Below are 26,890 nucleotides of genomic sequence, written 5' to 3'. Positions count from 1 at the left end.
GTGGAGGCAAACAATCACAGGATAGCATTTCTAGTTTATATTTGTAAAAAGCAGTTGTATTTATTTGTAAGCAGAAATATAACAACTTGAGGTTGACTTCCGTACATACTGCTGATTAAATATCACACTCGGAGCAGTGCTGCAGGTCCAGTATTGTGTGTTACTACACATGTACCAACACCAAACATGGGCTTTTTTCCCCACATCATGGAAAGTCTTGATGGCCAGAAGTGAAATGACAAACCCCTCAAACATCATGGGACAAAGTCTAGAGGAAGCAGTTTTACACAGGAGTGCTTAGGCAGCACGAGCAGTACAACTCCTTCTGTGACAACACGACACATTCACAGAAAGCAGTTTCTTACCAGGTAGACGAGCTCTAACATGAAACACAATGAGAGGGGTTTGGAGTTGAACCACACTGGAGAGTAAAAGTCAGAATATCTCGAGCTCTGCTGCTTCAGCTTTGACTTTTCTTTTTCAGTCTTCTTCAGACACAGAATGTATGGAAATGCATTTTATGATTGATAAACATATTTGTGTTTAAATAATAGCCAGAAGACAAATACAGCATTCGTGTGCGTTTAAAGCTCATGAATTTATGTTTACACTCATCTTAAAATATAGTGAATTTATTCTAACTAATGAGAAAAGAGCATTTTAAATTCTCATGCTGCATTCATGCCGTGTCAAACGAATGGAACCTGGAATGTTAGTCAAATGGGAGCAATCGTCACGGTTACCACCACAAATATAAATTACAGAGACAAGTTACTTTTATTGTTAAATATTTGTTAAATTACATTGTATTTACAATGAGCTCAGTGCTGTTAGCATTGTAACTATTTTGCAAACCATTTATGAATATTTCTGTATTATATTTTGCTATTGGGAGATACTATAAGTGTCAGACATTCCTCATATTTGTCATACTCTAAATAATATATAATAATATATATAAATATAAAGCAAACAGATATTTTTCCAGATGCATATCTATATTTCAAATTCTGTAATGAAATGGCATGAATGCAGCATTGTGTGTTTCCTGAAGCTATCTAATTTTTCTTTTTTATAATTTTCTGTAAAACATCACTGTGCTACAAACTTGCACCACAGCATCGTGTTGTCATGTGTACATGGCTCCGTGTAGGTCCTCCAGCCTGTGTTCCCTCTGTTTCCTCCTCTCCTACAGGACAGAATGAAATCGGTTCAGTACTGACACAGGTCTCTAGAGGGGGATCAGTTGCACCAATAACCACTCACCTTGTCTTTTTTAAACTCCTCATACTCTGGATTGTCAGTTGGTAATTCAAGTCGACAGAGCGGACAGGAGTTAGTCTACGATTTTAAAACACACAAAAAGAGCAGAGCACTGGGTACTGTCACGTTTCTGTAGATTATCTGATGCAAAATGTGAAAAATAAATTCACATGCTTTACCTTGCCCAGCCAGGGCAGTATACATCCTGCGTGGAAAAGGTGTTTGCAGGGCATTTCTCGAACTGTTTCTTGTTCCTCAAACTCCAGCAAACAAACTGGACACTTCAGTCCTTTGTCTGTGAGAAATTAAAAAAGCTTGATTAAATCCCTAAAATATTATTAATCGAGTAGAGACTTGAAAACTACCCTTGCTCTGAGGGGAAAAAAATATTCTCAAATACAAACTATATCTTTAGCATTCCCTCAGGCCTGATATCTGTCTCTGTTAGCATAACTTTCTTCCACTTTGGGTAATAAACCTGAATGTCAAACACATTAATTCCACTGGAGTGCGTGTCTGTCACCTGCTTGCTCTGGAGAAATGACGACCACGGTGAGGGTCTGAACAGCGGTCTTGGCAGCTGGAGGGGGAAGGCGTTGATCCCAGTCTGACAAGTCGAACGCTCCTGAGTCAAGTAAGTCTAAGCCCTGCATTAAAGACCTGAACATAGAGATCGACTGTGGGTCAGAGCCCTGGATACTAACAATGACGTACAGCATCACTGTGAGTGTGACGTGTTCAGACTCACCTGGCCAATTCAAGGAGGGCGTTCTGCCGATACTGTTCCTCAGGGTTGGTGGGCTCACAGTCGTGTTCATCAAAGTAAGACGCCATAATGGTCCAGCCAACGTTTTTATCCTCTTTACATTAAGATACCTGGCAGACATATGGAGAGTGAAGGCTCAGGAGTGTGTAAGAAAAAACAACATCAAATCCACAGCTGGTATTTAAAATGACAATGACTGAATGACCATCCTAACCACAATTACTAATGAATTACCTTCATTTATTGATGTAAATCATTGTAAAAACGTAAAACATTGCAATTCTAAGAAAGTTAGTTATATTAGTATATTTATGACCTGGGTACAGGGTTCCTGTGTGTGTGTGTGTGTGTGTGTGTGTGTGTGTGTGTGTGTGTGTGTGTGTGTGTGTGTGTGTGTGTGTGTGTGTGTGTGTGTGTGTGTGTGTGTGTGTGTGTGTGTGTGTGTGTGTGTGTGTGCGTATCTATAGTTATGGGGGCCAATTTTGGTTGAATACTATCATTGTGAGGATATTTTGGCCGGTTCTCGCAAATTCAATGAGCTGTTTGAAGGTTAAGACTTGGTTTTATGGTAAGAATTAGTTTTAGGTTTGGCATTAGTTGTGTAATGAGTGTCCTCACAACTATAGAGAGATGTGCATGTGTGTGTGTCTGAGAGAGAGAAATAGCTATATTGCTTTACAAATCCCTGAGGGAAAATAAATCTGTCATCACAGCAGAGTCGTACAAAGATCCAATAAAAGAAAACACACTGTTGGCAGCCCTGAGACACTAAAATAAGGTGCAGTATAAAAACAAAGTCGAAAAAACGAGGCAAGAATGTCCCATGTTTTTCCTAAAAATCACACAAATCTAGTAGAAGCCGACGAGCCTCCTTAACAACTGTCTGAAATCATAAAGTTATAACCACTGTCTGGCTACAGCAGACAAAAAAATATTCAAAGCTTTGAAAATGAAATGTTTAACATCTTCTCTTTTCAGAGGAGTGTGGATTTAGTGTTTGGCTCTCCTGATACTCTGTAAGAAAACTGTTTAGGCTCAGAGACTAAAGTGTTGTCAGTCACTATCTGGTGTAATGTAATAAATATCAAATTTTAACTTTATTTATACAACAGAGTTTACAACGTGCGTCGAAAACAAAGCAAGGAATGTAAATTAAAACTTGAACACAGTAAAATGACAATAAAAATAAGTGAAAAAATAAAATGAAAGGTGAAAAAAAACAATATTACATGAAAGCAAGTTTATAAAAGTGGGTTTTAAGAAGTGATTTAAAAGAAGTCACTGACTCTACGAGCCTTATCTCCTCAGGTCGGCCGTTCCAAAGCCGAGGGGCCCTGATGGCAAAAGCACGTTCACCTTTAGTTTTCAACCTCGACTTGAGAACAGCCAGCAGGGCTCCACCTGAGGATCTAAGGCTGCATGCAGGCACATTAGGGGTCTGTCATTCTGTGATGTAGCTTGGGGCCAGACCCTGGCGTGCTTTAAAAGTGATCAGTGAATTCTTCAAATAAATTCTAAAATGGACAGGGAGCAAATGAAGAGCAGCAAGGATCGGGGTGACGTGATGCTGCCTCTTAAGACCAGTGAGAAGCCGATCTGCTGCGTTCTGAACTAGGTGGAGGCGGGAGAGTGACTTTTGGCCTATTCCAGAGAGGAGGGAGTAACAGTAGTCCAGTCTAGAGTGTGTGAATGACTACTATTTTAATTTGTGGTTAGAAAGTGAGTCATTGGTCAAACAGGTCTCCTGGTTCCTGGCAATGGGTGATGATGAATCTATGAGAGTAATTGATTAAATCAAGTGAGAAAAGAAGGATGCTTTTGCATATTTAACTGCTGTTTGGTAGGTTATCATTGCAGCTTTCCAGATGTCATAGAACACATGTCAACCTGCCTTTTTCCATTTCCTTTCTTTTCTCCTGCAGTCTCTTTTTAATGCCTGGGTCGTTTCATTTAGTCAGGGTAGGTGTGATTACAAAGGGAGACCAGCTCCTCTGTGTTAGAATTTGGATTAGAGGCGGATTAAGAGGCAGAAGTAAAAAGATCAGAAAACTAGCAAACCGACATAGGATTAAAAACGCAGCGGCGAACCGGAGCATCATGGTAAAAGGTAAAAGGGATAAAATCACATTAAATAAAACTGCTTTGTGTTCTTAAGGCTGACACCGTTAAAAAGGACGAGATCAAGAGTGTGACCCTTTCAGTGAGTTGGTTCCTGTATTGCCTGAGTGAGGTTAAATGATTGTAGTGTCCTTGGGGAAGCTAAGTATCAGTGATGATAAAAAAAAAGTGCAAATTATTAATTATAACTATTTATTATTTAGGGATCTGTTATTTAAAAGACTACATTTTACAGAAGTAGAACTAAAGGGGGGGGGGGGTAAAAGAGGTTGTCGATGTACTTGGATTGAATGGTTATGAATTGCATCAGAGGAATGATGCTGATTATGGGACATGACACGTTTAGGAGAGCTGAGGGGGGTGTATTAACAGAGATGTGATTTTCGTGACAGGAGCCAGATTGTTGTATTTCAAAGATACTTTGGCAGCTAGCAGTAATTATTACGGGTATTTCGGATTCACCTGTGTTTGGTCCAAGTCTAGAAGAAAAGTTACCTATATTTGATGTGGATCCAATCAGATCAGGGACAGGGGCCTGACAGACATCGTTCGCTGTTGAGCCGATCATTTCCGGTCTCTACAGTTGAGGGGTAATTCCGTGTGGGGTGTTCGCGCACACGAGTCCATGCGCCAAATTAGCGGACAGCATCCGAGCTCCCGGTCTGTTCGGTGAAGACCATCTGGACCACAAAGTTCCACCCGTTTCTAGAAGATATTGAAATTGTCCACGAAAGGCACACCGCGAGCACAGGCAGGGGACAGCCAGGGAAGTGGGAATGAGTCCGGAGATGAGGATCTTAAACAAAGTCCCGTTTTAGGAGTTCAGATTGGGGGACGTATTTCGCGCGGAAGGTGGGATTCGATCACGTCTGGAGCTTTGTTTGCGATCTCACGCGCTTTGACACCGGGGGAACGGAGAGCCTCTCCACCCCTCGCACTTCTAGTTATGGAGCCACCGACCATCGGAGTCGCTGGAGGCTGAGGGGGGTGTTGTGTAGAAGTGTATTTGCAACAGCCTGGTAGTGAGTGTGTGTGTGTGTGTGTGTGTGTGTGTGTGTGTGTGTGTGTAACATCAACAGACGGAAGGGAGTCCCTCGTTGTGTCGTGTTTAACTCTTCATCAACGACCACTGATCTCCAGCGTCAATGTAAACACCAGGAAGTGTTCATTGACACTGAAGTCAGGTGGTTTCACGTATTCTATACTACAAGTGTCAAGAACAGCAGAATAGATACACAAATAAATCCTGGAATTAAATAATGTCCGGTCCACTTCAGACATAAAGGCCGAACACAAGTCTACTGTTAAACAATGACTTATGAACGTGATGTTGCCAATGTTACTAGGGAGTTAACTAAGTTTGATGTACTTGTAGCTGGCGGTAGAAAAACATTAGCGATTCTTCGGCTGGTACAAATAAACCCAACCTGCTGAGAACAGAAGAATAAAGTGAAGAAATGATTATAAATAAAAGACTGGTCTTCACGCAGCGCCTCCACTTACCTGAGCTGCTGCCAACAATAATCATGTCATTCTTCCGGGGTGTGACGACTTCAGTCACGAGGTACTTTGTCCAATCACGGCACAGACTCACGCTCGGCTTCTTCTTCTTGTGCGAGTTTCATAGCAGTTAGCAAACAACAGCGTTGCGTTACCGCCACTGGCTGGTGTGAGTAGAGTACTGCAGCTGAAACCTGGATGTTGTGTTGTGGTGTTCGGAGCGTCACTGTGTGGATGAGTGATGAAGTTGCATCAGAGTGAACAGTCGATCCAAAGTGAGAAAAACACAGATGTCACTGTGTAAACACTGAAACACGACTTTAACCAGGGATTCTCCAGTGGGGGTCTGTGGCACATTTCCAGGAGGTCCAGATTCAATTCATCCATGAAAATGATCGTGATATATGGGTGTTCTCTGTTGACATCTTTATATATACAGTCTATGGTGGAAATATTTCGGATACACATCAAATATCCTTCTCACGCATTTCTCTTGTGCTGTTCTTTCACATAACTTAGTAGAAGTTAGGTGAAAACTATTCCTTGGGTCCCCAGAATATTTTCTATTTTGTAGGGGCCGCTAACTGAGAAAACCTGAGAACTTCTGATTTAAAATACAATTGTAATATAAGCTTTTTTAAATTCTGATCGTATGAAGTTTGAATGATATGGAGACAGTGATTTCGTGCATGTAAACTTATAATTTGTACTCCACACAGGAGTCGTAGATGGATCATCAGCGGGACCATGGTTCAGAGTCTTTGTAAAGTGAGAGTTAACACAATCCGTCTGTGGAAAGAGGTACTTTACAGTTGGACTAATATTTGTGTTTGAAGATGCACTTGAGTTACAGTATTTGATAAATGAAGCCTCTGGATCACATTTTGATACCAAAACAGAATTTATTGGTGTAATCAGACTAGAGGTGAGGAATCTCAGGATTCATAACTACTGACATTCAAAGTGAAAAGAAAAAACAGTGAACAGAAAAAACAATTCAAAGAAGGTATGGCTTTGGTTAAATAACACTCGACTAAATTGATTTGAACAGACAACCGTTACACAATCTCTTAAACAGAGCGAGAGAAAGATTTAAGGCTCTGAGATTTCCCTGAATGAGACGAAAATATCTGCTGCTTGTCATGATTCACTGTGTTCAGACCCAACCTGGCGCTCATATACAGTAGATGCTGCTCAGATATTGAGGGATGTTCTGCGATTTATTGGAACAGACCACGAGGCTCACAGACGAATAACTTGAAAACAACTGTGGGCTGTTGATCTGTTGTCAGTAATTTGCTGAATTTGCCAGTGTCATTAGACGTAGTGCTGTTGGTGCTGATACAACGGCACAGACACACGCTGAAATACAAAGTTACTGGAGTATCACAGACACCTTTGAAGATTTCCTTGCATTATAAACTACTCATTTCAAAAACAATGAACATTCATCAGCTTCTCAATACAGTAACAACACCTGAATGTGTCTCTGCTCTGCTCTCTCACCAGCCTCTTCAGACGAGTGGTTATCACACACGTGTAACACGCTAAGCATCCCAGCGCTTCACTTACAAAGTAGCTGCATTGGATATTTACATCAAAAAAATCTCAGGATCTTCTCAGAAACAGCAACGGTAAAAGATGTTCACAATGTTCTCCCAACAAATTTGTGAGATTCCACTTCGTTGTAAGAGGCGACTGAAACCGTTTTCTATTTTTTTTTTCTTCAGTGGACAACAAATAAGGAATGATTTGGCAGCACAAAAACATGAGGTTTATTTAAACATGTGATGGAGAAAGTGAAATACTGCAGCTAAAGGTGGAAGGCTTCAAACTGACTCACTTCACTGGATTATATTCATCCATACATTATTTTCCTTTGGCTAAAAGCATGTGTGTGTGAGTGTTTGAGATTCTGGTGTTATAAACCTAAACTGACCAATTCTCACGTTTTGATTCATTTAGAAGAAAAATATCATTCATATAATGTTTTCCTAGGCAGAGTGAGTGTAATGACACTACAATCACTTGCACACAAATGAAAATTGTGAAAGTGGACTCAGCCCATTTTTTATCCATTTCTCAAGGTTTCATGAAAAAAAAATCCTCTAAAAGCTTTTGTAAATTGAAAAGGGTTATGTTGTAAGGCTAAAAACAACACGTCACCTGTTCCGTGCTATAGTTTACAGTTTTTCTTCTTTATGGTATCTAAAATGACACACTCAACCAGTGAGCAACAATGTCAAACACGCAGAGTATTTCATGGATTTCTACAGTGTTCAGTAAGATTTCACCACCTTCTAAAAAGAAAAATCAACATTAAAAAGACTTGAAAACAAGATGATGTGAGAGAAATATAAGAACGACAGCTCTTTGCCTGTAGAAAATGTCCAACACATCTGAGGAGAAAGATTTGTTGATTTGAAACATCAGTGTTGATTTGAAAAACTCTCCTCATCTCACTTTCACTGTCAGCGTCATTTAAATATTGAGCATCACACCAAGACTGTTTGACCAACTCAAATCCCACAAATGATTCTAAAGTTGCTCTCTGACTGTCTAGAAACCCACTTTTCTGAAGGACATGTAAAAAGTATTTTTGTCTGGCAGAGTCACTGCGTCTACCTCATTCACATACTCAAACCCCTACACACCTCCAAATCAACCTTTAGAAAACAGACCACTTTTCTTTCTTTGACACAAATACAATCCATTCTCACCCCACCTGTGCTAAAGATGCTTTTGACACTTTCTGAGCCCTGACCCACGTGTGGTTAAAGTGACATGCTCTAACTGAACAGCTTGACGAAGCAGCCATGGCAGTAGGGTTTGTCATTTTGTTCTTTGAAGGTGCCTTTGTTGAGCTGTTTCAAGCAGAAGGCGCAGACAAAGTGCTCCGGGTGGAACTTCTTGGCCATGGCTGTGATGCAGCGGCCAGTGATGGGCTTCTGACAGCCGGAGCAGAGGGAGCCGCGGCGCTCGTGGTAGTGCACTTCACAGTAGGGCTGACCGTCATGCTCAAAGAAGCTTCCATTTACAAACGGGGTGAAGCACTCCTGCGGACACAGAACCAGGTTGTTGACTCAGTCGAGCTACTCGCCATTCACAGTTAATCTCAGGTGAGTCTCAGGTACATGCAAAGATTGTCCCCTGGTGGCTGACTATAGTATAGGTCAAACCTTGCCAGTTCCATGTGAGATAGGACACAGACCAAACAAAAAAATCTCAGTACACGTCAAGTAAAATTTTCCCAAAGATGGTTTAGATTTTTTGTTCTTATCAAACTGATGCATGTTCAAGTGCTAATTTGTGATAAGTTTGTAAATTTAGCAATTTGAAGCTAGAAAAACCACCACACCATGATCACTGTGTAGACTCGAGCCCTAAAACGCATCAAAAATGCAAAATGTCCGAAACCATATTCAGGATTAGTTTTTTTGTTCAGTGGGAGAAAGTGAAGATGGTCGTCTATCTTTATGTCTATGCACTAAATAAAAGTCACCAGTGTGACAGAGTTCATAAAAATTCATGATACTGACCCTGCACACAAAACACTCAGGATGCCAGAGGCTGTTCAGTGCTGAGATGTAATTCTCCAGAATGGCTCGGGCACAGCCTCCACATTTCGGTGCAAACATGTCAAAGTAATCCTTCCTGCAGAAGGCTTTTCCATCCTTTTCATGAAAACCTTCACACGATAAACAGAAACAACTGATTTTATACAATCCATGAAAACAAATGATTACTTGAATGTGACAATTATGGAGAGAACAGTTTCCAGTGATAATAAAAGACAAGGTAATGAAGAAATCACCTTCTGGGCCAAAGAAGGATCCACACTGAGCACAGAAGAAGTGTTCCGGATGCCATGTCCTGTCCAGCGCCGTCACAACTTTCTGAACAGACATAACAACATTTATTGCAGCAGGCCGACTGTAAACCTCAACTCAACGATCACAAATGGAGTCAGCAGTGACTCACATCCAGTATGGGCCCGTTGCAGTAGTAGCAGCGTGGGGAGAACAGGTTATGGTAATCCGTCTCACAGTAAGGCTGTCCATCACGCTCAAAGAAGTTCCTGGAGCCGATCTCCTCTTGACAGTGAGTGCACACAAAGTGTTCAGGGTGCCATGTGCGGCCCATGGCAGTTACCACCTTAGACAGCCAGAAGAGTTGACTGCATTTAGTCTGCAAACTCTTTAAAATATCACATATTTATACTGTAGATAGATTTGCCTCGTGAAAGCCTCTCACCTGTCCTACGATTGGTTTACAGCAGGCACCGCAAACTCCTTTAGCTACTGTCTGCACACCCAATTTGTTGAGGTCAGACTGCAGACTACCGAGCATGTTGTCCAGCTTGTTGACCTGTGTAGGGGGCCCACCAGGAACCCCGCCCTTACCTTGGGCCATAATCTGAAACGATTCAATCATGAAAAAAATTATTTGTGTTGATGTGACAAGATGTTTATGCAATATCCAAGTTTGATGTTACTAAGATAAAATAATATTCACAGTCTATTTATAAGTGTGAAAAACAGAATGGATAAGAGACAGGGGTTCATGCCTGCATAGGAGGGAAGACTGGGTCATACTCTGTTTGGCAGCCTACAGACACCAGCACTTTGGGTGCAACTGGTGCCACTGGCTCCACAGGTGGAGGCCTTGTTGTGGTTTTAAGAACAGGAGGAGGGGGCTCTGACTTAGGGGCAGGAGGTTCTTGAATTAGGGCCGGTGGTGGATGTGAAGCTTTTATGATCTGCCGAGGTGGAGCGGGAACTGGTTGGTGGAAGTGCTTAGGTTGTGGGGGGGGAGAAGGTGGTGGAGGAGGGGGTGGCGGGGGTGGGGGTGGTGGTGGTGGTGGTGGTGGTGGTATAGGAACAAGAGGAGGCTGTACAGCGGACGGTCGCTTATGTTCTTGTACAATAGGAGGGCAACGAGGGGCTGGGGGAAAGGGAGGTGGGAGCACCTTCCTCACAAGGACAGGCGACTCTGGGGGATTCATGATCTGAAGAAGAGGGGAGAAGAACAGAGAGAAGGAGGCAGACACACAGAAAATGTGCAGAACATGGAAGGTGAATTAATAGGGAAAGAAAAAAATATTTGGGACTAACTGTTAACCACACTAAAGCCAACCTTGTCGACCTCACTGCCGGCCCAGTCAGGACGGAAACGCTGGGGTTTGGACGAGACGATGACTCCTTCGGTCAGCCAGTCATCAGACTGTTTACGTCGGCGCTCTGAGCGGCCGATCCCAAACTTTCCCTGCAACTCTTCGATGAGGCGGTCCTGAGAACTGTTCTTGTTCACAATGACGGGTCCCATCTTCCTGCGCAGGAGACCATCTCGGTACATGGGATGTATGTTGGTAGTCTCCTTAGTGCGTCTTATCACTGACTTTATCTAAGACGGAATGATGAGCAGCTTATCATGTGTCCACACCAAACATAAACCAGCTGGAGCGGTTACTGCAGAGCTCTGTAGCTGCAGGTGAGTCACACAAATCACTGACAGGCTGTGAAGCGGTGGTCAGTGGGCTCCGAGTCACACTTCATGCATGTCTTACGTGCTCATGTCACCCCAACCAACACAAGTCCGAGGTCACATTCGGGTTCTTCACACAAAGCTGATGCAACAGGTAAAGAGGTCAGTGGTTTGTGCCATGCTCTGTACTGGTACTAGGTCACAATCAATGATTTACTTGTAAGTGCCAAAACAAAAGCTATCGATTAGAAAGAGCGACTTCCTTTTTACGTTTTCCTTCAGTTCCACAAGTTTATTTTAATTTTCTCCAAGACTGTGTCCTCCATGTGTCTTTTTGTAAAGCTCAAACTATTTTTTGGTGTCTAGTTTCTTTCTAGTTAAATAGTGTCTAATATTGGTATCATTGGAACATCTGGTTTGTCATTAACCTAAACAGTCAAGCTACAGTTGTCAGCTTTTTGATTAAATCAATTAACCATGTAGTGTATGCAAGGTCAAAGAAATACTAATACAGCTGCTCCGCAAGTTCTGGAGGCCCATGGTGTGACCCTTTATGTGACCAGTGTTCTATTTATAGAGAATGTGAGGAGTTGAAAATGTGAATGTAAACAAATTAAATTATTAATTAAAACAAAAACTTCTAAGATTACCTTATAAAAGTGTAGTAGTGAGCAAACTAGTTAACACAAATTGTGTGCCATATGTGCAGTTTTTCAAAAAAACATGAAAGACACTGAGCACAGACTGGTGGAGCAGACACTTGTTGAGAAGCATCAGTCTCACAAGCAGCAACGCAATACAAAGCTAGATTTAAACAAAACAAGCGCTGCGTGTGACGAGCAGGAATGGCGATGCATACATGTCCGGATGCAGAGACTCGGTCTATATTGGGAGTCTGCAGCATGGGGAGGTCCAGGGCAACGTCCGGGGTCCCAGGGCACGAAGACGGGGTCATGGACTCATCCATCCAGCTGGCCTCTGTCAGTGGGGTCATGCTGCCATCTGTGTACAGCCTCTCAGTGTAGGGCGTCATGGTGCCATCCAGGCCATCATGGAAGGACACGGAGAGCTCCTCATCAGCCCAGTCCAGGTCTCCGTTTCCATCAGTGCCTCCGTCCACGGAGTCGTCTGTGATGGTGTTGGTGGCACTGGTAAAGGTGTCAGCCTGCACGCAGTTTCTGTCCAGGGGCAGGATGAGCTCCTCGTGCACCTCCGGCATTCCTCTGCCCAGACACTGTTCTTCCATCTTCAGCTGTGGTTCCTCCACATGCTCTGCTGAGTGATTCTGGGAAAAACCCATAGCTAGCAGCTTGTCTAAAGCCTCATCCAGGGAGGGCTCTTCCACTGGGGCTTGCTGCACAGCGTAAGGGCTTACTCTCTGGGTTGCGGGTGCTGGCTCCGACGGCTGCCGGCTGGGGCTACTAGTGAAAGCCAGTGGGGAAGGGACCATCGATGGGGAGACCGGAGATGGTGAGGAGGTTTTTGAGGAGGCATGCACAGAATGTGGAGATATAGACAGAGCAACAGGGAGAGGTGAAGGAGTCTTTGGCACTGAGAGAGGAGGGGTGAGGTTTTTTGAAGGAGATGGAGTGCAGGAAATAAAATCAAGGTCATGAAAAGAAGCAGAGCCCTTGCTCATAGTCTCAGGAGCACAAGAGAATATACCGACAGTATTTGAGGGTGAGACCCGCTCTACAGATGGACTGGAGCTCTTAGAAGACTTGTGGTCCAGTACAGTGTTAACTGACGTAAGTGACGGGGTGGTGGTGGTATTGGAAGGACTCGGGCTATTTCTCATCAGGTAGGAGTTGGATGAGGCAGACTGAGAGAGGACTAGCAGAGACCTGGTTTGGTTTGAAAGCATGGCAGCAGAGATATCTATGGCAGAGTCCATGTCTAGATCACTGGTTGCAGAAAGTGAAGATATGGGGCTGTGGAGAGGGAGGCGGTGTGGATGGGCCATCGACATACCACTGTCTCCTCCGTCCTCGTCTATATGCAACTCTAGACCAGCAGGCAAAGAGAAGAGGGGAGAAGCACAGGCAGACGGGTGGGACAGACTAGGAAAAGGAGACGCTACTGGGGTGACGGAGGAACAGATTGGAGGATGAGGAGAGCTGGAAGATGCTCCTGCTGGGTCCAGCAGAGAGCCCAAAGAACTGGGCTAGAGAACAGAGAAACGAGAGAGTAAGCAGAGGAAAAGGACAGGAAATCATGGGGGAAATGACAGATCTCCTTGCTGGAGTTTGTTGATTACTCAAGCTTTTCTGGTATTTACCAGAAATATGCTTTTTTTTACCTTGAAGTCAGACAGAGAGGCCATTAGCTCATCTAACTCTCTTGTGGCACAGGAAGCTGAAATTCTGGCTTGTTGTTGAGAGGGGGAGTCCAAGTCACTGTGACAAGCAGGGGGGCTGGAAAATATACAAATATACAAATGATTTTCATTCATTTTCATAAAGCAAATGTGGAAAACCTACTAACAGTGCAACCCAAAATATCTACTGTCTAGATTCCCACAGCTCAGAGCTCTAACACACCACAGAAACGTCAGAGAATTAGCTTCAGCAGGCATAGTATTTTCTCACATCTTCTTTTAAAATTTGTCATTGAACATGACAAACACAACAAAACAAACTAGGTACTATTTTCTTGTCACTGAAATGGTCTTGTTAAACTGTGTGCTGACAACTGTTTAAGAAGTTGTGACAGGAAGTTGAAACTTCTCTTTAGCTCTCTCAAGCTCTAATTTTATTCTTCACATAACTACTTCCACATTTTCTGCTGACAAATAAAAAAATATTGCCTGTGATGAAAAAAAGGCAAGATGATCAAGGCTGATTGCCGCTATCACTCTATACACAGGTTTTCATCAATTTGTTTTTATCTGGCACACAAAGATTTTTGGGTGGGAAATGGAAAATGTCTTACGACGTACATAAAGCATGAAGAGAGAACAGCAAACAATATGAGATGTGGACTGTAACTTCCTCAAATAAATAGCTTACATGTAATTTTCCATCCTATTTGGGGAGTGATCTTCACTGTGTGATGTTTGCCTGTTAATCTTAATCTTTAATTAAAAATGACATCTTCTTGTTGCACTAACTGTTAATGTCTGTGAGTCAACTCCTAAGGTTTGCATTAACAGTAGTGAACGTAAACGGTAGATTGTCTGTACCTGGGTGATGGCACTGAGCCTTCCAGCTCGTCCAATAGACTCTCCACAGTGGGTCGGGTTTCGTCCAGCCTCGTTCCGTTCCTCTTGGGTTTCTCCTGAGGCGGGGGGCTCACCATGATGTCAGGACCGCTGCCATTCTCATAGTGGGTGATGCTGCAGGAAGGTAGGGGTGGAGCTGCCTCCTCTGCGGACACATTAGCAGTACAACTAAAGCCCAATTCATGCTGCTGAATTGAATCTACTCCGTACCTCCAGCATAGCCAACGCGTAGATGTGTACCCTACGTACGTACCCTGTGTAGGCACAGTGCATTGGCTACGTGCGTACCTACGGCGTAGCTTTGACACAGAACGAAGAATCGTCCTTAACTCTGCTCACTACACTTTGTGTCTACCTGTTGTGGGGAATGAAGGGGAGCTTTGTTGCACTGCATTGAGTTCTAGCAGCAGCCTGTCGAGCTCAGAGAGGTTACTGCCCAGAGCAGAGGTCATGGCTGCTGATGACAGGTCAGATGACTTCTGTTTGTTTGGAAAACTGAAGAGGAGACATAGAGGGAAACTGTCAATCGCAACTCCTGCTAAAGAACACTGATGATCAACAGATGATCAACATTGGGCAAACAACAAGTGTGTGGCAGACTACCTGTAGACGTGGTCCTCTTCAATGTGAGACAACGGAGAGCTGCTACTGTCTCTGGACCATGAGCTCTTCTGTGCTGAACCTAACGACTGCAAAGGACACACAGTTAGTCTACTGAATAGCCCTTGTTTGAACTTTTACTTGGCTCCCAATTAGACATCATTAGTGACAAATTAACTGTGTGTGAACATGACTATTCATATCTCTTATCTGTAATCACAAAATATGATTCACATGCACAAATATACATGAGATTTATCACTTAAAATTTTATTTTAACCTCTACTTATATACATATTTCATTATATACTATTTCTAAAACCTTGTGTTGCAGAATTGCACCATCTCTTGCTCAGTTAACAACAGGTTTGTGTAAGGGCATCACGGAAAATAATAAGTAATAGAATAGAATTGCACATAGTACAATACCTCCAGCAAGGCCTGACAGTCCCCATGAATTAAAACAAGCGTCAAAGCCATGGTCATATTATATTTCTCACCTAAATACGGGTGGTAGATATAGGTTTCTTTCATAACCACATTTACACCCACAAGATCCAGATTTTCATTTGGATCTGCACCAAAATACACACTCATAAACAGCTGTCTGCTTAACATTTTTTTCTCATCAAGATCAATGAATCATTCAATGAAAATGTTCAAAAACATTCAGTGTTGCAATGATTATGAAAGTGACAAAATGTCATGGTTCCATCCATTTTTTGTATAATCCTGATAACTAGCAAACAAAACTTAACATCAAACCACAGTGATCTACAGTAATTTACCTGCTGAGAGGAGTGGTGCGAGTCCGGCTGATCTATCAGGGAACCATTCAATGCCTCGGCTGAGGGCGGAGGTGGGACTGGGGGTGGAACTGACACATCCTGGTAAGAATGTCCTCCCGTAGGGATGGAGTAGGGGGTCTCCTCAGGCAAGAACACTGGTCGCTTTGAGATGTGGGATGTTGTTGATTCCAGGTCTGCCAGCAACGCGTCTGAAAGAAAGATGTTTATATTTGACTGACTTGATTGAAAGGTGGACTAAAACCAAGAGATTTCATAAACCTAACAAAAGGAATCACACATTATGTTCAAAACACAGTGGGGCTGCGTAATTAAATAAACAAAATCTTTCTATTTGCTTAATAGCCCTTGTCTTACTTTCATTGAAATAACAATCTGTCCATGTTCCAACATGGTTGTCCTGGAGACCAGTAAATTCTTTACAGGGATTGTTGGGTTCTCCGAGGCGACTACCGACTGCGGTGTCAGACTGTAAACTGACAATGGTGGCGAGTCGGCTCCAGTTTCTCATTCCAACGTGTCACCAAAAAGACATTTCTCCAGACGTAAATCATTCAACAATAAGGTTAGGCCCAGTCACCATCACAGCATGGTAAAGTACATCACAAGCTCAACATACACACCTAAACCCATTGGGCCTTCATAAAATATCCCTCTGAAATCCCCAACATACTTTTTCCATCAGTCCACACTATAAATACAACGCTGCTGATAGTAAGAGCTACCTGTCACTGAGCTCGATCTGTCAGTTCAGTGTGATTTACCTGTGTGAGCGACGTACACAAGTGTTTGTTTAGTCTCTGTTTGATGAGCATTAGTGTGAATGTAAAGAGTCAGACTGATAGACTGACAAAGAATCAGACAGACGGATAGAAAGTGTTTCTGAATCCTGTCCAGGGCTAAAAGAGGGAACAGTGTTACCCCGCTGAGTGTTCGGAGGAATGCAGGAACAAAATAGACTCTTACATCACACAATCCGTCCATCCTCGGCCTGTCAAGAATAGACCCCAGTAACCACCGGCTGTGTGCTGTTACACTTCAGAGGCTTTGACTTGGGGTTGGGTTTAGGGTTTAGTTGGTCTGTTTCAAGTGATCACTGTACAAAGAAGCAACATGGAAAATGGTCCGAATAACCAAGAAGGTGGCTTACTGAACTGGCTCCTGGAACTTAAGACGAAAGTCAACAATAGCACTGGAAACATTTCCATTATTTCAATAAACATGATAAATATACAAACATATTATTATTTATGTTTAGACCATTTGTGATGTTTGCCGTTATCTAAATAATTCTACTTCTCCAAATTACTAACCATTAATTCAAACAAAGTTGTATCATAGTAGATATTTAACTTAAAACCGTATGTAAAGTCATAGAGTGAACAGGCCACCATGCTGCTCATTGAAAATTACACCTCCTCCACACTTCACAATCAACTGGATAGAAAAAGCAAATACACAAAGTATCTGGAAAACCAATTCATCACAAAAATTGAAGGTCAGAGTAATCGAGCAATACAAACATTTAGCTTTTGGATCATTAGAGAAGTCCAGTTTCTGTACTCACATTATTTTTCCTCCAGCCAGGGTTATATATATATAAAAAGATGTGTGTGTGTGTTTGTGCGCATGCGTTTGTGTGTTTGTGTGTGTGTAATGTGAAGCAGTCAACAGTCCAGACAAAGATTGTGTGAGCAACAAGGAGCGATAACATGCTGCCAGTCTGCTGGGGGGAAGGGGGAGTGGTCTGAGGGCAAATAATGGTGTGACAGTATTCTTTCAACAACAGTATTGTTCCAGTGTCCTTACACCTAATAACAAACACTGGTAATCCAACCCATGTCTTCATTAGTGTCTCCACAAGTTTGAATTATTATGGGATAGCAACTTCACATATGTCTGACTTTTACATGAAATAGAAAGCAGATAGAAATGTAAATGTTCAACACAGATGAACAAGTGTTAAATGACCTGGAGTCTCACACATCTAATTTTAAATTCGCTCACGAGTCCTCGTGGCAGTGGTCAATCCTGAGGGAGACCCTTTCCAGAAAGTAAATGTTTTAGTCATGAAGTTTGACATAAACCACATGGGAGCAGGAGCCTATTTAAAGCGGTAAGCTCAGTAAGTAGCCCATGTCTGTGCAAATGTGCTGAAATATCATGACCATCTTAAAATAATCTGCACCTGGTGCTGACATGCGAAAGAAGGCGTAACTGAAGTTGACTTTGTTGCTCATAAAACAAAGCCTCCATATAGGAAAAATAACACAACTGGTTTTGGGACAAAGGGGAGTCATATAAAATACAGTGCGAGTATTTAGCTTTAGATTCACTGTTAATCTTGTATCAGATTTTAAAAGCTGTCAAATCTTTTAAGAAAATGCACCAAGACTTACTATTTATCGTAATATATTCCTAGAAAGTTCTTCATTGCCTTGAACCCAAGGACTGCCGCACAGCCGGAGGCCCTCCAGTTGGAGACGAAGCCAAGTTTCTGAGACTCCATTTAAAATAGTGTAATAGGACACATCATCCCCTCCCACTTGCTGATACTACACATCTGTGAGTCAGACCCAGACCCATGAAGTCCAGATTAGATCGCCACATGGGCCATCTATCACAGATTCATTGTTTAAATCAAAACACAAAGGTTAACGCATTCTGCATATATTCATTCCTATAGTGGGAAATAAACAGCTTGAGTATATATATAGAGTTTTTCTACAGAAGATGAAGCGTCTAACACATGAAAGATGCAAAAATGAAGAAAATGAAAGGAAAAAAAAGAAAATATCAGGGTGAAAAAGCAGAGCCATACATGTATAAGACACCAGCGAAGATGTTGATGTGTTGTTAACAAAAACATGTAATCTCCCCAGCAAAATGAATACGTTACATCCTGCCTGTGTCTGCTGCTCCATCCCACACCAGGTTTTGTTGCTGTTGTGATTTGTTGCTGCGCAGAGACCCCCCCATGTGATAGTGAACAGAATATCTGAATAACAAAGTGATTTGATCGTGTAACACTGTGAAAATGTGTTAATTAAAGAGAAGAGAAAATAATCACAAAATAAATGTTGATGATAAACAAATCAGAGACTGAACCTCACTTCATAAAACATGACTCAAAACCTGCTTTTAATGCAGTTTATGATGTGTATCTTACATTTCTAGTTATTTGTTTTCTCTGATCAGTGTCTTTGTGCATTGTTGAAAGCGCTAAATATACAAAATGCATTATTATTGTTACTAATTTAAATTTAAAAATAACTGCTAAATATAGTAACATTCCCATTCTACACACCCTCCATTTTATTAAAAAATACACAAAACTGTTTGCTTTAACTATTTCCATGCTTTGAATCCTATCATGGATTGCAACATAATCTCAGCGTGCGATGGACAAACATGGGTTTTGCTATTTGAATATAAGGATTTAAAAAACTGAGCATCAGGGAAAAAGTTACTCCACAGTCTGATAGATAGTCAGAAAATAGTTTTTACGGAATTTAAAATTTCCAGCTCACATCCTTTTTTTAGCATTTGACTAAGCAGTCAGCATTTACACACACACACACGTTGTTAGTGACTTCATCATTGATATAATTTGCTACAGATCATAAAAAGGATGAAGTTGAAGATGATAGCAAAAGGTTCACTCATTTCCCTGAGGAGGGCAGCAGTGAATGTGAAATGAGGAGGGACACCAGCCTGTTGACCAACATCAGACGAGTTTGGTCCTGGACGAGTTAAGAAGTATTAAGAATGCACTGTGAGCCAACTAACAGGCTAATCTTTTCCATTCCAGACAGGGGGTAGTAGCTGGGACGGACAAAGTCCAATTTTGGCCCTGACAACATCCTGACTCAATAGTCCATTGTGCAAATTCTGAAGGAATAAAAATGTCATCAAACAGGGGACAACACGAGACACAAGACTAATAACTCAAGAGGAATCGTTCAATCTCAGTCAAACAATACACAGATTTACTATGACAGTAGCTCCCTCTGTCATGGGATTCATCTGTGGTCACAGTGTGGTAACTAATCTCCATTTTGTTCAACAAACAACTCTAAAGTTATGTTGACACAGTACGCATTCTTCTGGCAGTGGGTACATGTACAGTCCTGCCTGTGTCCACACCCCCTCCTCACCCAAGGCCCTGCCATGGTCCTGCACTGTTTATCAGATGGGAGCGAAGGTGCATGGGGAATTCCACACATTCCTCTCTCTCTCCACTTTGGGAATCAAAATGATGCTTTGTAATAAAATCTACTCAAGCAGAACACACATTCCTCCAGAGCCGCTGGACTCCAGGTAGAGAGACGCTGGTGGGGAATGTGCTCGAGTACAAAGCAACATCTGTCGGCCCAGAAAATGAAAAGGAAAAAAAATGTGTTGACAATTACAGGTCCCGTTCCACCAACTACAGCATGCTTTGAATTCCAGGATAAGGGAGATGTCAATGTTTTTACTGCCCATTTCCCACAGAGCATTGAGTGCAGAGCGGACAGGCAAGGAAGGAACCAAGGGTCATCAAATCTTTTCTATTAGGAAGTGGGCAGTGGTGATGGGCCACCAGCGTCCACAGCTCACCTGTTTATAGCCAGGCAGCAAAAAAGCAGAACAGGCCACAGGCCTACACCGAAACCCTACCCCATCAGGCCAACCCAACATGATATTTATATCAAACAAGACAGGCAGGGGCCGGGGAGAGGGGGCGGAGGGTGAGATGCCAGTGAGACAGGCAGGGAAGGCTGGGTAGAAAGCAGGGACAGAGATTGTGAGTGAATGAGAGAAATTTGAATAACAGATTAAATGATGGTGCAAGAGAGAGATAAACATTAAGCCTTATAGCTTATAAATCACAACCTGCTTCTGTAGTATAACGCACATAGCCATACAGAAAAAGAATGAATGAGAGTAACCACATACTATCAGAAAGAGAGAAGCATCTTGGGGTGATTACTTCAAAATAAACATACCTAAAAATACTGTACCCTGCCAAGCAGCCCCATATCCGAAAGATGACACCCACCACTTGAGAGACTGCTAGACCAAAATAATAGCACTTCCCCAAAGACCAGTAAATCAGATGGTAGGGGAAAGTCTAAGGACTGATGTAACACTCAGTCACTGAGGACACATTCATAGCCATGTGTGAGGACTGTATGTGAGTGAGTAGTCCTTTGTGCTGTAAGAAGAGTGTAATTGGGTATGTCGGATGAGGAAGATCCAAAATTGAAAGGCTGTGTTGTCTGTCTTGCACTATAACGCTGACTGAAACAACCCCGTTTCACTATATGACAAAGACATGCAATATGCCTCTAATTTAAAAAAATAAAACCAGAAAATCTCTCCACAAATTTCCCCTTAAAGATGAAAAACAATAAATAACATCATAACAATTGTAGATTGTTTTTCTGTCAACTGATTGTTTCAGCTCAGCTACAGTTTAAAATTGGAAATCCAAAACTGTCTGATTAAAGTTTAATTCAAATAATGTTTGAAAAGCACGATGTTCACCCATCTTATCAAAATATGACCTTGGGTTTCCCCCACTTGAGTAATCCAGCAGGGACTCAAGGATTCCTACTACATTACCCAGACCTGTCTTCCCTGGGCCAAGTTACAAGGCCTGGAACCAGGAAGGTGTGGAGTTTGTGGACACAGCATGGCAAGAGGAAAAGAGTGCAGAGGGTGCTGCGACTGAAGCAACAATGAGGTAACACTGCATTTACCAGTGAAAATGCTGTTCTGGCAGCCGGATCACAGTTTGAAGGCCCACAGCTGCCCCCTCGACCAGTGTTTGCTGGCCTCCAGCACTGACTCCACTCATTGTTTTTTTGCCTCTGTTTCCTCAGGATGTAGGGCAGGGTCTGTTGCCTAAGCGATGAGGTCAGCCATGCAGCTCTTTCTTCCCCAGACCCAGAACAGGATGGGTGTGGAGCTCGGGAACAAGACTGATTTACAGTCAGGAGCTTCCCTCTAGCAGAGCCAGTGAGCCCAGTGGTTAGGGGCGGTATGCACTAACCTTGCAGCTCTCATGGGGTGATGATAGCTAGTCTGGTAACACAAACTCTGTGCTGCGGACACACTGGGACACAGAAACCACTAAAGACCTTCTAAGATCTTTTGGTATGCTGTGCAAATGCTGTAAACATTTAAGACCACGCTGCCTTCTACAAACGGACAACTCTCACTCCTTGCTTGGAGAGTACAGCTTTCGTCTCCAAGGTGATCAGATCAGTTATAGTAAATGTAACAGGACTGCAGTGTGTTTACAGAAGACATGTGGAACAGGTGCTGCTGTTTCAGCCAACATAGCCACCTCCAGTAAATACACAGGGGCCTCTGTTTGTCCGGAAAATAGAGCTGAGTGGCTCACACTGTTTTCAGGCCTAGCTGCGAGAAAGAGTACCTGTTTTCTGCTGTGTTATTTCTAAGATGGATGAATGAGCAAAGAGTGTGCACTGGCAGTTACTGAAATCTACTGTGCTTTATTCTTAATTTAATTCCTCTTCAATGTTTGTACTTGCAGAGTGTCAACAGTTCATCAAATAGTCCCATGCTGGTTGTTGAGCTTGGTCGCATTCTGGAAACTCACAAACTAAACAGTGTTAATTGATCTGGGCTGCATGAACCCGAGTGACCCTGAGCTCCCAAACCTAGTTTGGTTATGATTTGTTTAAATGCAAAATAATTCAAGGAAATGCACAATGCAATTATAGTGTCAGATTGATTTTTAAAGCCCCTTTAGGAGTTTTTAACTGGTTATGAAACAGTATTTTAATATTTCTGTCTCTTATTGACCTACAACAGCAAATGAGGCAATCAGGGAGAAAATTGTCTTTTTCTATAAACTATTCTCAATGTCTGTCGGGATGGGCAGTTAATTACACTGCCACCTACTGAACCAGGGGACCTTGATGCTGTTGGTCCACTTCGAATGAGGCTACTTGGCTTGGAAGTTATTACCTCTGCTAAAAAAGATGTTATGTTTTTATCAGCGTGTGTTTGTTAGCAAGATAATGCAAAAACTGCAGGAGGATGGGATGTGGGTCAAGGAAAATCCATCTAAATTTTGGAGCAGATCCAGATCAGGACTTTTTTCCACTTCGTTAATAAAAACCAGGCATTGGGAGTTTTTTTTACATTTTCACAGATGTGTCCATTTTGGTGTGGCTGGATTGAATTTAAGGGAACTGTCTTTCCATCCATTAGCAGGATTATGCAAAAAATACTGGAAGGATTAGAAGCGTCCTTCTAGTTCTCCATTTAGTCATAACCCTCAAGCCTTATGTATGACTGCACTAATCCATCTTGCTTCAGTGTTAACCTGCAGACACAGAGCAGGGCTTCCAAGGCCCAGTGAGGTCAGCCTGCCTGAATCTCACACAATCCTGAGGAATTCACAGAGAGTCGACTGGTGGCTACTCACTCCACAAACAAAACACAGAAACAGAACATTATATCAGTAATGACAGCGAGGCCAGGCCTGGATGCCACCTGACCGGGACCATCAAAGACCGATCAGAGAAAACCTCTACAGACTGAAAGAGTGCTCACACTCTACTGAGGGAAACCCCTTCCTCGAGTGGTAACCAGCGTGGGCAGAACATTATCCACAGATTTAAAGAAGACGAAACGAGAAGAGCCTGATCAGGTTTCCAAACAGCTCTGTGTAGACCTGTCAGTCATCAGTGAGCCTCAGGTCAAGGACCAGTGGGAGCACATTAACTGGAGGTTTACTGGAAGAACAGTCAACCACATTGATATAGTATTTACAAATATTTAACATGGTTTGTTTTTGCATATTTAGAGAGGGTGTGGGAGGGGTTTTCTGCAGGATGTGAACAAAAGAGTTTACTCTTTCATCGCAGAGCAGTTGAAATCCTCTTAAATGAATGGTTTCGAAATTGTCATGCTAGCAGACCTCAGAGCTCAAAGATTTATCTTAACAATCTGTAAACGTTTGCAACTACTAGAGGATTTGTGTTTGAGGAAAACTGAAAACCAACAGCCCTGCCTTTGGTGGCACAGAGCTGATAGTATTGGGTAGGAGGCGAGTCATGACCCAGAGAGCGTTTGGCCTTGGACCCTGACACAGAATGATGTTCGAAATTCCTCAGCAGCCTCGCCCCCTACTTTAGACTGCTGTTCTCACTACTTCAGTGAGACTGCAGGCGGCCTCTCAACCAACAATCAGCCCTTTCACTAGCCCGTGGTGGCTCGAGCATCTAACGTACCCTGGAGGTATTCTCACAGCAGGCCAAGTTCCAAATGTGGCCCATCATCTCTCCACTTAAACAAATCCATTTTACTGCCTTTCTACTGAGGGAGGTCAGGACAACAGGAGCATTCCTACTGATACCTGCCAGGAAATCAAGTGGTTTATTCTGAATTAGCAAGGTAAATATAGCAAAGTGAGCAGCTGGGGAAAACCATAACAGCAAAATTAGAAGTTCAGAGGTTCAGTGGCAAAGGTCAACGGCCAGTGAACTGCAGAGGTGACTGGTTAGAGAGAGGCACAAAAAAATAGATGGAGTTGACAGGCTGCGTATAGATAGACAGTCGGGATATATTATCAGCTGTGGTTGATGCTGGTTATAGATACAGGGCTGACGATAGTATCTTAACATCGAGCTGACAGGATTATTTAACAGATTATTTAACAGACAGAAAAATAATGGTAACAATTTTGATTGTTTGCTGTTTTTCTCTTTTGATATCAGTGATAATTTAATGTTTGGGTGCTGAACTGTTGTTCCTACAAATCAAGCAAATTGAAGTCAAGACTTTCACAATTGCAAGTGTAACAGAGTTTATTTGGTGTTATTCCACTTGCTCTCTCTCTCTCTATATATATATATGTACCCCTTCACTGGGTGGCGCTGTTGTGATGTTCGGGGGGGTTGTTTTGTACATCTTTGGTTTTGTGTGTGAGAGACTTCTGGTATGGGAGGTGTGACGGTGTGGTTCCAGGCAGGTAACCAGGCTGGCTCCAAACACTAAAAAGAAGAATACAATTCCTCGGAACTGGGAACGTGTTTCACTCATCATTTTACAAAGAAATCCACAACGCAGAGTAAACACTAGACCAGTCTATCCAGAGTGTCACTGATCATTGGTTACACAAATATTTTGTTCCATAAACAATTCACTAACAATCAATATTAACTGACATTGCATTAGTTAGTTATATAGATGGTAACAAATTATTAACTTCCCAAAACAGATACAAACTAAAATAAAAATCTTCCGGCTCCTTAAATTCAATCAAGCTGCACCAATTTCACACACTCATCATATCAGTCCACTAAATATGCCTTTTTTCCTATCTAGATCCAGGACACCTTATCTTGTAATGTTAAAGAAAGTGAAAACAATTCTGCAGCAAAATATAATAGGTTCTTTAAATACCACTTCCTTCCACCAAGATTCCTGGAAATCTGTTCTGTTTTTTTGTCAAATCTTGCTTACAAACCAACCAACCAAATCTTACAAACCAACCAACCATGGGACAGGGTTGAAAATGTCAACCTCTGTGGGAGGTAATTTTAAAATGTACCTGCCACAGTGGCCAAACGTTATTTCCTATCATTTAACTGTCTGATGTAAAGACACTTTGAATTATTACTGTAAAATAACTCATCAGTTAACCAAGCATTTGTGCAGAATAGAGTGGTTTGAATCCCCAGCAGCTCCACCAATTCAAGGTCTGCCATGCCTTCCTGGTCATAGACTGTTACTGGCACTGTTACACCAGTTTAATATATAAAACAGATTCTGTAGCAGCAATCAACCGGATAACACACAAGGTCAGGAGACGACTACAACTTTACCACCTATAACCAAGGAGCAAAGTGAGAAACCATGAGGTTTCCATGGAGGGTTTATTATAACATTTACTGCTATTAAGGGATCTGTTATTTTCAAAGAAATTGTACGTTTAACACAATGCAACCGAACAGGTCTTTAATGACATTTCATTGTGTTGCTGTTTTAAAGGACGTCTTCTTTTTAAACTAAATTATTATAGGACAACACAGTTTTTTTGGGACAGATTTTCAAATTTCCAACTGTCCCAATCCCACTAGTGTCTCCTGTGTCCAGGCTCGGTGAGTGAGAGGAGGGGGACAAAGTGGAGAGTGTGCTCACCATCAGGACTGCAGAGACATTGAGAAGCAGCGGGGCCAGGCTGGGCTCACACCGTGCTGCACGGAGCAGTCTAAATGGGGAGGCCTGTTGACTCCACCACTTCAAAGCTGGAATGAACAGCCCGGGGGGCAGAAGTTGAGGAGGTAACTTTAAAGCTCGATGTGAAAATGTCAGCCAAATATCCCCTCCCTGTGGCGCACACTTTTAATGAGAAACAACGCCTTGAGTGAGCGGGACACCGCGTTGTTATCCTCAGAAACACTGAGTTTAAAAGGTGGCGGTGAAGGCTAGCCACTGTCCAGCCGCTAACTTACTGCGAGGCGTCAGTGTGAAGAAGTGGGTGAAACGTGAGGCGACAGGCTGAGCTGAGCTGAGCTGAGCTGAGAGCCTCTGGGTGAACTTCTTCCAGCCTCTCAGCAGATGTGTGAGCGCACAGGAACACAAGCTGCTCTTTTCAACGTGAAACCCTGAGGAGACGTTCCACTCCTCCACCCTGAAGTCCGCCCGCTGCCCACCGAGCACAGCACGGAGCGAAACAACCACTGCACTCACCTAGGTCGTCCATGTTGGCTCCTGCTGCCGCTGCTGCTGCTGCTGGACGGTGTCGGTTTAAAGTTCGCTCAGCTTCTCCTCTCAGGACCGAGTCTGACTTTTCCTCTCACTACTTCTCTGCTGCTGCTGCTTCACCCTGCAACTTACTCAGGACGGGGGTCGGGAGCGCGCAGCCATATGTGCATGTGTACTTCACCGGAGCGCGCTTAGGCTGAGGCTCGGTGATATAGGGACATCTAGTGGCCACGGACAGGAAATACAGACAGATAGATGGGTATGGATAGGCACAGACAAGACAGACAAGATAAACAGACAGACAGACAAACAAGACATACAGACAGGCATACAGACAGGCATACAGACAGACAGACAGACAGACAGGCATACAGACAAGACAGACAAGACAGACAGACCAGA

General features: G+C 42.7%; 2 protein-coding genes across 7 annotated transcripts; both read right to left on the bottom strand.

Annotated features, from left to right (window-relative positions):
- Positions 1-27: 27 nt before the first annotated feature.
- On the bottom strand, positions 28-5,782 carry rnf181 (ring finger protein 181). Of its 3 annotated transcripts, XM_020093704.2 has the most exons (7): positions 5,651-5,733; positions 4,643-4,852; positions 2,012-2,139; positions 1,787-1,923; positions 1,443-1,558; positions 1,267-1,341; positions 28-1,189 (listed from the first exon to the last, which is right to left on the bottom strand). In XM_020093704.2, the coding sequence occupies exons 3-7, from the start codon at positions 2,095-2,097 to the stop codon at positions 1,130-1,132; spliced, it is 474 nt and encodes a 157-aa protein (XP_019949263.1). In that variant the 5' UTR covers positions 2,098-2,139; positions 4,643-4,852; positions 5,651-5,733; the 3' UTR covers positions 28-1,129. The 3 variants fall into 3 exon arrangements, with proteins under 3 accessions (XP_019949263.1, XP_019949264.1, XP_069380278.1); XM_020093705.2 differs by lacking the exon at positions 4,643-4,852 and having other exon boundaries at positions 5,651-5,782; XM_069524177.1 differs by lacking the exon at positions 5,651-5,733 and having other exon boundaries at positions 4,643-5,543.
- A 747-nt stretch (positions 5,783-6,529) lies between these two features.
- Positions 6,530-26,641, bottom strand: pxnb (paxillin b). Of its 4 annotated transcripts, none has more exons than XM_020093931.2 (14): positions 26,474-26,641; positions 15,740-15,948; positions 14,955-15,040; positions 14,707-14,846; positions 14,313-14,496; positions 13,431-13,545; positions 11,991-13,295; positions 10,784-11,050; positions 10,215-10,655; positions 9,902-10,063; positions 9,629-9,802; positions 9,462-9,543; positions 9,187-9,335; positions 6,530-8,703 (listed from the first exon to the last, which is right to left on the bottom strand). In XM_020093931.2, the coding sequence occupies exons 1-14, from the start codon at positions 26,484-26,486 to the stop codon at positions 8,437-8,439; spliced, it is 3,594 nt and encodes a 1,197-aa protein (XP_019949490.2). In that variant the 5' UTR covers positions 26,487-26,641; the 3' UTR covers positions 6,530-8,436. The 4 variants fall into 4 exon arrangements, with proteins under 4 accessions (XP_019949490.2, XP_069380274.1, XP_069380273.1 ...); XM_069524173.1 differs by lacking the exon at positions 26,474-26,641 and adding an exon at positions 18,157-18,267; XM_069524172.1 differs by lacking the exon at positions 26,474-26,641 and adding an exon at positions 17,325-17,452.
- Positions 26,642-26,890: the final 249 nt, after the last annotated feature.

Source organism: Paralichthys olivaceus, chromosome 4 (assembly GCF_024713975.1).
Source record: "Paralichthys olivaceus isolate ysfri-2021 chromosome 4, ASM2471397v2, whole genome shotgun sequence".
Lineage (NCBI taxonomy): Eukaryota > Metazoa > Chordata > Actinopteri > Pleuronectiformes > Paralichthyidae > Paralichthys > Paralichthys olivaceus.
The sequence above is the reverse complement of the archived record's forward strand: the minus strand, read 5'-3'. Positions and strand labels throughout refer to the sequence as shown.

Excerpts from the sequence above, each read along its gene's own strand:
- rnf181 (XM_020093705.2), bottom strand. The coding sequence starts at position 2,097 with ATGGCGTCTTACTTTGATGAACACGACTGTGAGCCCACCAACCCTGAG. Across the intron at positions 1,924-2,011 it reads GCCCTCCTTGAATTGGCCAG|GTCTTTAATGCAGGGCTTAG; the intron begins GTGAGTCTGAAC and ends CTCTATGTTCAG. Across the intron at positions 1,559-1,786 it reads CATTTCTCCAGAGCAAGCAG|ACAAAGGACTGAAGTGTCCA; the intron begins GTGACAGACACG and ends AATTTCTCACAG.
- pxnb (XM_020093931.2), bottom strand. Across the intron at positions 13,546-14,312 it reads GGCTCAGTGCCATCACCCAG|CCCCCCTGCTTGTCACAGTG; the intron begins GTACAGACAATC and ends TATATTTTCCAG. Across the intron at positions 10,656-10,783 it reads CCGGCAGTGAGGTCGACAAG|ATCATGAATCCCCCAGAGTC; the intron begins GTTGGCTTTAGT and ends CCTCTTCTTCAG.